The sequence below is a fragment of the Triticum aestivum genome, chromosome 7D (assembly GCF_018294505.1).
Source record: "Triticum aestivum cultivar Chinese Spring chromosome 7D, IWGSC CS RefSeq v2.1, whole genome shotgun sequence".
Lineage (NCBI taxonomy): Eukaryota > Viridiplantae > Streptophyta > Magnoliopsida > Poales > Poaceae > Triticum > Triticum aestivum.
The window spans coordinates 456,286,381-456,297,942 of NC_057814.1; the positions used below are offsets into that span (position 1 = coordinate 456,286,381).

Sequence of the window (11,562 nt, forward strand, 5' to 3'; positions counted from 1 at the left end):
GACCATTTCGAGACTCTTCATCATGTCTGTGATCTCATCCGGGACTCCGAACAAACTTCGGTACATCAAATCACATAACTCATAATACAAATCGTCATCGAACGTTAAGCGTGCGGACCCTACGGGTTCGAGAACTATGTAGAGATGATCGAGACACATCTCCGGTCAATAACCAATAGCGGAACCTGGATACTCATATTGGCTCCTACATATTCTACGAAGATCTTTATCGGTCAAACCGCATAACAACATACGTTGTTCCCTTTGTCATCGGTATGTTACTTGCCCGAGATTCGATCGTCGGTATCATCATACCTTGTTCAATCTCGTTACCGGCAAGTCTCTTTACTCGTTCTGTAATACTTCATCCCGCAACTAACTCATTAGTCACATTGCTTGCAAGGCTTATAGTGATGAGCATTACCGAGATGGCCCAGAGATACCTCTCCGATACACGGAGTGACAAATCCTAATCTCGATCTCTGCCAACCCAACAAACACCTTCGGAGACACATGTAGAGCATCTTTATAATCACCCAGTTATGTTGTGACGTTTGATAGCACATAAGGTGTTCCTCCAGTATTCGGGAGTTGCATAATCTCATAGTCAGAGGAACATGTATAAGTCATGAAGAAAGCAATAGCAATAAAACTCAACGATCATAATGCTAAGCTAACGGATGGGTCTTGTCCATCACATCATTCTCTAATGATGTGATCCCGTTCATCAAATGACAACACATGTCTATGGTCAGGAAACATAACCATCTTTGATTAACGAGCTAGTCAAGTAGAGGCATACTAGGGACACTCTGTTTTGTCTATGTATTCAGACATGTACTAAGTTTCTGGTTAATACAATTCTAGCATGAATAATAAACATTTATCATGATATAAGGAAATATAAATAACAACTTTATTTTTGCCTCTAGGGCATATTTCCTTCATTATCCCCTGGATGTGGCGCATTCGTGGTAGGGCGCGCAGCGCCATGGGCCATGCTGATGTTGTCGAGTCCTCCCAACGCTCCGGGAGGCACGCGAGCTCGTTGGGGCCCCGCGCGCGCCTCTGCCACAACCTGAGGCGTGAGCAAGGAGCAGAAGGGCGCCGCACCTGTGCAGGCAGCGTCAAGCAGTTCGGCGACGCGCTCCAGCAGTGCGTCGCGGCCGCTCTCTGCCAACCTGCACCGCAGCAGCTCCCGCGCCACGATGAGTGCGGCTCGCATGTTCGCCTGCTCCCGTCGGGTGTGTGGGGTCGTCGCCGCAACGTAGCCTGAAGATCGTGTGGTGGCGTGCGTGCGCCGCGGTGCGAGGGCACATAGCTCCGACCCGCGTCGCCCGCGTCCAGATGTGTTGGGCGGTGTGCGTGCCGCCTGGAGTGCGGAGTTGAGGTCTTCTTGAGCGGACGGCGCTGCCCGAGCAGGCAAGGCAGCCCAGTGCTCGGCATGAGCCCTCGAATCGTCAGCCATCGGAACCGCAGGGTGATAGCGGGCCGACCGACGGAACAGAGGCTTCGGCGCACCCCTACCTGGCGCGCCAAATGTCGGATTCGGGGTTCCGCAGACACTTGAGAGGTTCGAACTCTGGGGTGCGTATGAAGAACACTCTCTCCCCAGTCTGCCCGCTCAACGTTTCCACGCCTAGCTCAATGAACCCAAAGAACAAGGGACACAGAGATTTATCCTGGTTCGGGCCACCTTGCAGTGTAATACCCTACTCCATCTTTGTGGTGGATTGCCTCGAGGGGCTGAGGATGAACTAGTACAGTGGTCGAACAGCCTCAGGAGGTGAGGTGTGTCTTGAGCTCGATGAGCTGGTGAGGTGGTTAGGGTGGAATCGGTCCGTCCCAAGATGCCTCTCTATGGTGGTGGCTAAGTCCTATTTATAGTGGCCTTGATCCTCTTCCCAAATGTAGGCGGGAAGGGATCCCACAACGGCCAAATTTGAAGGGAGACGACTAGTACAAGCTATCCTGACAAAATTGGTCTTCGCCTGCAAAAGGCTCTGGTGGTGACACTGCAGTCGGTTACGCGATGACCTCCGTCCTACCGTCCTGGTGGTCTTGGTCTTGTTGCACCGGAATGAAAACCTTTGCTTGATTCCTCGGGACTCCACGCCTGCGCTTGCCTCCTTGGCACCAAAGAGGAAATTGGTACACTACGCCCACTGGCGCCCGCCTGGCCTTGGTCGTCATGGCTCACGTCACGTGAACCTCGCGAGGTGCGCCTTGCATAGATATCTCCGCTCCTCTGGAGCCAGCCTAGCGAGGCCGCCCCCAGGGAGGTCTTGGTGTCGTCCGCCTCGCGAGGCTTGGCCCCTCACGAGGGTCTTGAGCTATTGCTGCTGAAGCTGGGCCGTACCGGGCCGTTGATGGAGCCACGCCACGGGCCGCAGGCAGGCAAGTCTGGGTACCCCCGTTCCCAGGACGCCGACAACTACACCTCCTCTTGAGTTTAGTCAGGTTGTTGTAGATGGGGAGGTGGTAGCTGTTGATGTTGCTGCCACACACTCGCCTAAGTACATCGGGCATGTGGTTCTTGTGGGTGATGATGTGCCTATTGTGCCGGGCCTAACCTCGGGGACATATTCATCATTAAGTTTGTTAAATACCTATTTAATTTGGATGCTAAATTCAAAAAGATGATCGGATATCTTTCGAAGCGTAATGCAAAGAGGAACAAATGCAAGAATGATAACGCTCACCCTCAATCTGGCATTCGCAAGAAGAAATCTAGTAGGTGCAAAGGCAAGAAGGGTGGCTATAATGTGGAGGCGCAAATGGTTCCAGGATACACCTCTCTAGGATGCAAATGTGGGCTGAGATGTGTCCTTTTTCTTGTGAAAGTGGGCTAAGATGTGTGTTGTCTTTGTCGTTGTATTCTTCTCAAGTTGTAGTGGGTCGACGGGGTTTCATTGCTGATGTTGTGATCCAAGTGCTTAGAGGTTACAGTAATATTTTGTCGGGTGTGTTTGTCGGTCTGTCTTTGTGATCCTGTGGCTCCACTATTTGGCAGCATTTCATATGGGTGAGCAAGTTTGTGACAGTTTTTGTCTGATTTTCGTTAGTTAACTGGGCAGCTCTGTTCGCCTTAATTAAAACTTTTTGACTCCGTTAAAAAGACTGAATATGAGCAGCAGTCCAAGGACGGCAGGAGCCGCGCCACCGGTGTCCAACCAAACCGGCCGTCCCCCCGAACCCTATGCCTGATTGTTCACGTCGCCAACTGACACGATTGGACTGTTATGTCTTCAACACTATAAAAAACTGGACTCTTTATGAACCAATGGATGGACGCAACGCACCGATATGAACGGTGGGGCGTAGAACCTAGACACGTCACACGTGACACAACCTAGTTCCCTACGGCTGTTTCGTCAAACATGTGACGGGCACGCGCGGAACCATAAAAACCCACGCTTCCTCGCGCCACCACACAAATCGCTTGCTTGCCGTCGTCGCAGATCGACTGCGCCCCATCTAGCGCTACGCGAAAGCCACCCGTGGCCGGAGTCAGAGAGACAGAGAGGGGGGCAAGCATGCCTCCGCAACCGCACTTCCTCGTGCTGACGTTCCCGCTCCAGGGCCACATCGCGCCGGCGCTCCGCCTCGCCCGGCGCCTGCTCGTCGCCGCGCCCGACGCGCTCGTCACGTTCTCCACCACTGAAGCAGCGCACCGCCGCATGTTCCCGGCGGAGGCGGACGCGCCCGACGGCGGCGGCGGCGATGACTGCCGCCTCGAGCTCCTCCCGTTCTCGGACGGCACCGAGACCGGGTACGTTAGGAGCAGCACCGACCCCGCGGCCTTCACCGACTACATGGCGTCCTTCCAGGCCGCGGGCGCGCGCAGCGTCGGGGAGCTCGTGGATGCGCTCGCCGTGCGCGGCCGCCCCGTGACCCGCGTCGTGTACACGATGCTCCTCCCGTGGGCCGCGGACGTGGCGCGCGAGAAGGGCCTGCCGTCCGCGCTCTACTGGATCCAGCCGGCCGCCGTGCTCGCCGTCTACTACCACTACTTCCACGGCCACGCCGCCGTCGTCGCCGACCACCGCCACGACCCGTCGTTCCTCGTGCGGTTCCCGGGCCTCCCGACGCAGGCCGTGCGGGACCTCCCGTCCTTCCTCACCGAGTCCACCGACCCGTCCGATTTCTTCCACAGCGTGTACACTACCGTACGCGACCTGTTCGACACGCTCGACAGGGAGACCCCCAGAGCCACCGTGCTCGTCAACACGTGCCAGGAACTCGAGGAGGGCGCGCTCGCCGCGGTGGGAGCGTACGATGCGCTGCCGATCGGCCCGGTGCTCCCGTCCGGCGACGAGGCCGGCCTCTTCAAGCAGGACGACGCCAAGTACATGGAGTGGCTCGACGCCAAACCAGCCGATTCCGTGGTGTACGTCGCGTTCGGCAGCCTGGCGAGGATGGAGAGGGAGCAGCTCGACGAGCTGCTCCTCGGACTCGAGGAGACCGGGAGGCCGTACCTGTGCGTCGTCCGGAAGGACATCAAGGCAGAGCTCGCGGATGGCGAAGCGTCGGAGACGGAGATGGACGCGCCACTCAAGAACGGCATGGTGGTGGAGTGGTGCGACCAGGTGCGTGTGCTGTCGCACGCGGCGGTGGGTTGCTTCGTGACGCACTGCGGGTGGAACTCCGTGATGGAGAGCGTGGCGTGCGGCGTGCCGATGGTGTGCGTGCCAAAGATGTCGGACCAGCGGATGAACGCGTGGCTCGTCGAGTGCGAGTGGCGCGTGGGAGCGCGCGCGGAGGTGGGTGGCGACGGCGTGCTTCGCGCGGCCGAGGTGAGGCGGCGTGTAGAGGAGGTGATGCGGGAGGGCGAGGCCGCGGGGGGCGCACGGCGCGCGGCGTCAGAGTGGAAGGCGGCGGTCGTAGAGGCTCTGCGGAAAGGTGGCTCGTCGGATCGTAATCTAAGGGTGTTCCTCGAGGGCATCACTAGTGGTGTCTCCTTGTGACACCAGCTTGTAGGAGGAGAAATGCGAGGCTGGACACACGACAGCACCAAGACTATCGAAGGCGGAGCAAGCTTCAAGAACCCACGTTGTATTTCTGGGTTGTTAGGTGAACAATGTAGAATAGACGATAGCTCGCCAGAAATTCGCAGGGGCACGCATCTGTCTTAGCAGTGTCAGTCACCTGATTGCCTCACAATTCGTAAAGTTTCTCGATTTCAAACAAGGGCACAACAAGTTTTAGTTCTAATAATTTCTGAACTAATGATTTGATCGATCGTTCATACCAAGATTCAGAGTTGAAACTTAAACTTGCTATTTTGTCACTCACTGATTCTGAAACTAACGATTTTGTTGATCGCTCGTACCAAGTTTTAAAAGTTAAAAATTAACAAAATTTTAAAAACTCATCAAAAAGTATTGAAAATGAATGTCTTTTGAAAGACTTCATCACAAAAACATGAATACGAAAACAAAACATAATTTAAACTTTTAATTTAAAAGATACGAAAGATTGAAAATCAAAAACCAAAAAAAAGGCGGGTTGTGTGCCCGACACCTTCGTGCTACAAATCCTCTCCCGACAGCCCACACACTTTTCAACCTATCCCACGTGATGACTTCTGAGCCACCTACACACTGCTATGATGTCTCTATCCTAGAGTAATTGCGGTCTACAGTAACTAAGATGTTGTGATTTTATAAGATTAATTAAATTGATTAGAATGCTTACGGTCTGATGCAAGTAATTTCCTACAACGCACTTGCACTTTTGATGTTTGAAGCATCCTTGTAGCTAAATAAGCTAAAGTGAGGACGAACGCAATTCATGCGGCCACCTACAAAACAAGAAGAATGCATGTAATTAGTCTATGTTCTTAATGTGGGCCTGCATAGTTAAATACTCCCTCCGTCCGAAAAAGCTTGTCCCAAACTTATTTCTCAAATGTATTCGGAAGAGGGAGTAATATTTGTTAGTAAACCGGATCAATCCTTATTATTTGTACTAAGGAGTATGTGCGTTGCAACTGGTGAAAAAAATACCACACGTCTTTAACATAATAATCATGACTGAAGACCCAATAGGTTGTGCATCCCATCTGTGTTGCCGCTTATCCTCCTTCACACCCTCTTTGACGATGGCCTCGGTGCTCACACAATGTTTGAATATAGTCAATCCTAAGGCATCTCTCTCCGTATAAGATGAGAAATGTCGTTTCTTTTTTCACCTGGAGGTTTTTGACGAGGCATACATGCGTGGCTATAGATGATTTTTTTTTTCCGTCTTGAAACAAATTTCCTAAGGTGTTGAGTTCTAATCCGGATCTACACTGGTACGAAATAAAGACGAACCATGCACTATTGATTAAGATTGCACAATAAATATTCTTTTTTTAATGTTTAATAGGTAAAATAACATAATATTCAGATTCTACACATTTTTTAATCAATTTCATATATAACATGACAAAATTAGAGTTAGGGTTTAAAAGATATGGATATTTAAAAAAAGCCTTTAAACTCGCCTAAAATAGAACCACATGTTGATCAAGCAAAAGAACGGGGGATTTACTGAAAAACAACAAACAATTTTTTTCTCACATAAAATATGACCGCGGGTTAATTTACAAAAACTACAGGTTGTTTTTCGCAAAACAAAACTTTTTTCTAGACTCAGTAAAACTTGAACTATGAGTTAATTTCAATAAAGTGTAGGGGGTATTCTGTAAAAAGGCACGACAGACGGGCAGAAGCGTATATATCTTTTCCTAATAATAAAGCAGCTATCGCTTCTGCCTGCTCACTGTCATTAAAGTGTCCTGAAAGTTGATAACATTTACCCCACTGCCACCCCTAAGTAAGAAATAAATAAATAAAACCCGAGCGCCGACTCTCCCGGCTTGCGGGCGCCTGAACTACTCGCACAACGCCTCATAACCGTACGCGTCTTCGGCATCTGATCTGAGGGGCGCGGTTTTGCCGATTCGCCATGTGTGGTGGAATTGTCACGGCAGATGTCCTTAGCGTGAGGACTTAGTCGTGAGGCCAGCGCATCTATGTAGTAGCTTGAGAGGGGTTGGTTGGGATGAGAGACGCAGGGCGGATCAACGCACAAGACAAGGGTTTAGACAGCTTCGGGCCCCGGGAAACATCATCCGGTAACAACCCTACATGCTGTTTGAGGCTAGGTCTCATTATGATCACGGGAGAGTCGCCGGTAAGCCGGCTCTTTGTGTCTAGACCTAGAGATTGTTTCTTGTTGCCCCCCTCCCCCTTTTGGGGTGCCTTGCCCCTCCTTATATAAGTTAGAGGGGCGGGTTACATGTGGAGTCCTAGTAGGACTAGGACTAGTCTATCTTCTCTTACAAGTTAATTACAAGTCCGGGTCTTGCTTCCTCGTAAGGAAATATTCGTCATCCCTTTCTTCTTAAGCCGGCCCATCATAAACGTGAGCCGGCCTTCTGGGCCTTGGGCCTAGTCTTCTATCTGACCCGCCGTCGGGGTCATCCGTGAGTCGTCAGGCTCATGAGTCGTCTGGCTGTGAGCCGCCAGACCCGTGAGTCGCCAGTCCTCCGGCGGGTCACGGTGAAGCGCCAAGTCCGGCCGGGTCATACTTCCGGCCGGATCATTCCGCGGGGTATATCCCCGACATTAGCCCCCAGTTTAATTTGGATTTATCCATGTTAAACTGATCCTGCAAAATAAACACCAGAACAACTTTGACAGGTTGTGCTCCGGGTTAAAAATTCTTGTAAACCGGCACCTGATCATCTTTAAGTTCTTGTCATTTCCTTCTTGATACGTGCCCATGAACTCATAGCAAATCTCCTTAGCAGATATGTTTCAACTTTGTCAATGCAAAAAATCCAGATACTTCTTTTGAGAAATCCGGGTCAAACAGGCCAGCTTCAGAATCAATTTGCTGACATTGGTCTCTTGTAGAGAAATATTGTAAGAAATAATCCACTTAAGTCAGCTTCCAAAGCGCCGGCTTAAAAAATATAGGTCTTAAAATACTTATCTGGTTTTCAACCGGCTTAAAGATATAGATCCTGCCGAGTTATAATTTCCAAAATCTCCGGGTTATAAAAGACTGATGATGCCGGGTCATAATTATTTGGTGACACCGGATCATGATTGTTGCAAACACGGGTCAACTTGATCTTCTCCAAACTGAGAATTTTGAAGATTTTTCCCCTTATATATATATATATATCACTTGTAGCCCCCAAGTGCCGGGTTTTCATGCTTGCAGCAACCTGGGACTTGTAATTGCCTTATGCTCATAAAAACTTGAACCAGCATAGCCCCCAAGGGCCGGGTCATTATGCAATAATGAGCAGGGACTTTGTAGATATAACAATGTAAACTTGAACAGAAACATGTAGCCCCCAAGGGCCGGCTTAGTAAGATAATACTAAACTGGGACTTTGTATATAATTTATTGATGATAACATCATATGATGTAATCTCCACCATGGGGCTTGAACCCACGTCAACAAGGTTAAAAGCTTGTGTACCTTGAATTTTGACAGGACCAACTGGTAGCCCCCAAGGGCCGGCTCATTAGAATGTGATGATTCGGGTCTTCAACAAATTGAGCAAAAAATGACTTTGCATTAGCCCCCAAGTGCCATGGTGCATGCTGGCAGTGACATGGGACTTGCATATTTGATGTAATCTCAATTTGAATAATGTAGCCCCCAAGTGTCGGGTTATAAGCCTGCAGCGACTCGGGACTATTCCTATCATTGTAGAATAAATCATATCCATTGATAAAATAATAGCCATTGCGCTGAAGCGACTTTGAAAACCTCAATCCTAATATTAGTTTCTGATAACCATAATAAAAATCCAGCCATGTTGGCTATTAAAGATTTGACTAACCCGGTTTGAAAACCTCAATCATTCAAATGATAATGAAAATCCAGCCAAGTTTGGCTATTTAAAGATTTCAAATACCTTATCTGTTGACAAGTAAATCCGGAGTTTAGATACCCGGCGGCTCTTGGCCGATGGCGATTTATTACGCCTCCATTGTAAGCCGGAAATTTTATAACCCGGCTATTTATAGCCTTTGAGAAAATCAAGAATTGATAACCCTTTTGAGACACCAATGTCAATCTTTCGATGACGGGCTTGGACTTAAACATTTATATAAGTCATAGTTCTGCAAATCCTGCACAGAGTTTAAACAACATATGCCCTGACGACTTAACGTCAAAATCCAGGGCGGGTAACCACCCAAATGTAGTCTTATCCTGCACACAAGTAGATCACAAGACACCTTGGCGGTTTACCGCAGGGCGGGTCATAATATCTTACATATGACCACGGATGTGTAAAAAAGGAATCACAGATAAGCCTGTTATGAATCATAACTTTGAAACATAACAATAATATCATACTTGTGATATTGAATTTGCATTTGTCGGTTTATATGACATGCACAATAAGGGTGATAACCTAATCTTTGATACGCGCATGATTCCAATGGCGCAATTCAAAACATACCGGCGGCTTAAAGCCCATAGCCAGGGCTAGTTTAAACATAATTATGTATAAACAATATCATACCTGTGATATTGAACTGTACCGCCGGCTTATGATACCTGTGCAGTAAGTGTGATAACCCAATCCTTAGAAGCCAATGCTTCCACATAGATGATGATTGTCATAAGCCGGCGACTTATCATCGAAAATCAAGCCGGGTTTAAATAGAAACCACTCATATACACTTTAGATGTGTTCAAAAGAGCTTCAAATAAAATCCCAAAAATTATTTGCAAAAAGAAACTTCAAAAAATCTTGAGGCTTCTGATTCGAATACGATCAGAAAACCGTCCCAAAGGGGTTAAGCTAAGATTCGAATACGATCATATAGCCCCCAGTGGCTTTGGCGTTGCCGATCAAGAGGGTACCGACAGCTATGTTCCCTTTGGTTCGAATACGACCTATGTTTGAACAGGAAGCCCCCAAATGACCTTGAGAGTTGTTTAACGACGCTGATTCGAATACGATCCACGTCGGTTCCCAAAGGGGGTTGAGCTATGGTTCAAATATGACCAAGAAACTCCCCAATGAGCTCGGCAGTGTGCCGATCAAAAGGGTATTGACAGCTATGTTCTCTTTGGTTCGAATACGACCTATGTTTGAACAGGAAGCCCCCTAGTGATCATGAGAATATTTAACGACTCCGATTCGAATACGATCAGGGTCACACCAAAAGGGTTAAGCTAAATTCGAGTACGATCAGCTCCCGATGGTCATTAAAGCAGGGTACCTATATTTGAGTTGTGCTTTGTAACAGACTCTCTTTGGTCACTTTAATTTTTCCTGAGAACTCGAACTTTGCGAGAGACAACCTCTTTTTGAACCGGAAATTTGTAAACCGGATATTGAGAGCTTCAAAGCTTTATAAGATATAAATTTACCTTGAGCCGGATGTTTGAACCGGATTTGAAAGCTTCAAAACTTTGCGGGAGAAAGATATCTCTTGAACCGGATTTTAAACCGGAATCTTTATTTTGAACCGGCAATTTTCTGACGGCATTTAAATTTTCATCAATATGGTAGCAGCCTCCGGAACCGGGTTATTTTTTCCTCCAATGACCCGGAGCTCTTGAATGCATTGAAACCGACCAATGCTGCCGAGTCATATCATTGTAGCCCCCGAGTCTCAAGTCGACTCGAGGAGTTGGCTTTGGGATTCTCCATATTGATCATAGCATAAGGTGTATATCATTGGTATTGATAGCGCGATGTGAATCCACAGAAGGTTGAAGTGACTGCGGCGGGTTATAAAGGATCCCATATGAGCCGTGTCAGCAACTCGGCCAATGGTTCCTTCCAACTGGATGTTTTGAAGTTAACCAAACCGTAGTGGCGGCGACTTGTGCGCCTGCCCATCGAGCCGTCCAGTGCAGACAGCGGCTGATAACACATGATAATTTTTCTCCAAGTTGTTGGAAGAAAACCGGGCTTCCCAAGCAGTGACTTGCTCATATTCAATAACAACTCATGCAGACAGGTACGGCCCGGTGGGTTGAGGTAGACCAGGCCGCGAGAGACGGACGGTAAAGACGACCGTAGCATTAGAGGCGGCACAGACAGATGAGCCGGCCGTGGCGTTGTAAGCCAGTGCGGGTGAGCGAGTTAACCACACCGTTTTGATGTAGTGAACAATTGTCCTGCATCAACAATATTGCAGACCAAGACAAAAGATAAACTGCTCTTTGATAATAAAAAATATGCACCAATAAAATATATTTTAGATGGATATCACCTGATGTGCCAGGCCGGAAATAACCCGCCATGAAATTAACGATTGCTAGGTGAAGTTGAAGTCGCTCACGGGTGAACCGGCCGCGGCGTGGTAAACCGGTGCAGACGGGTGAGTCGGCCGTGGCAATGTAAACCGGCACGGATGAAAGAGTCGGCCGTGGCGTTGAAAACGGCACGGACGCGGGCAAGTCGGCTGCGGCGTTGTAAGCCGGTGCGGACGAGTAAGCCGGCCATGGTATTGTAAGCCAGTGCGGGAGTCCGTTGAATAAGGACGACCACCTGTGCCATCTCCGTGGTGTAATACCATTTTGTA

At 48.8% G+C, this 11,562-nt stretch overlaps 1 protein-coding gene across 1 annotated transcript; it reads left to right on the top strand.

Annotated features, from left to right (window-relative positions):
- Positions 1 to 3,411: 3,411 nt before the first annotated feature.
- LOC123169297 (crocetin glucosyltransferase, chloroplastic) lies at positions 3,412 to 5,275 on the top strand. Its single transcript, XM_044587136.1, has one exon. The coding sequence runs from the start codon at positions 3,537 to 3,539 to the stop codon at positions 4,965 to 4,967; it is 1,431 nt and encodes a 476-aa protein (XP_044443071.1). The 5' UTR covers positions 3,412 to 3,536; the 3' UTR covers positions 4,968 to 5,275.
- Positions 5,276 to 11,562: the final 6,287 nt, after the last annotated feature.

Excerpts from the sequence above, each read along its gene's own strand:
- LOC123169297 (XM_044587136.1), top strand. The coding sequence starts at position 3,537 with ATGCCTCCGCAACCGCACTTCCTCGTGCTGACGTTCCCGCTCCAGGGC.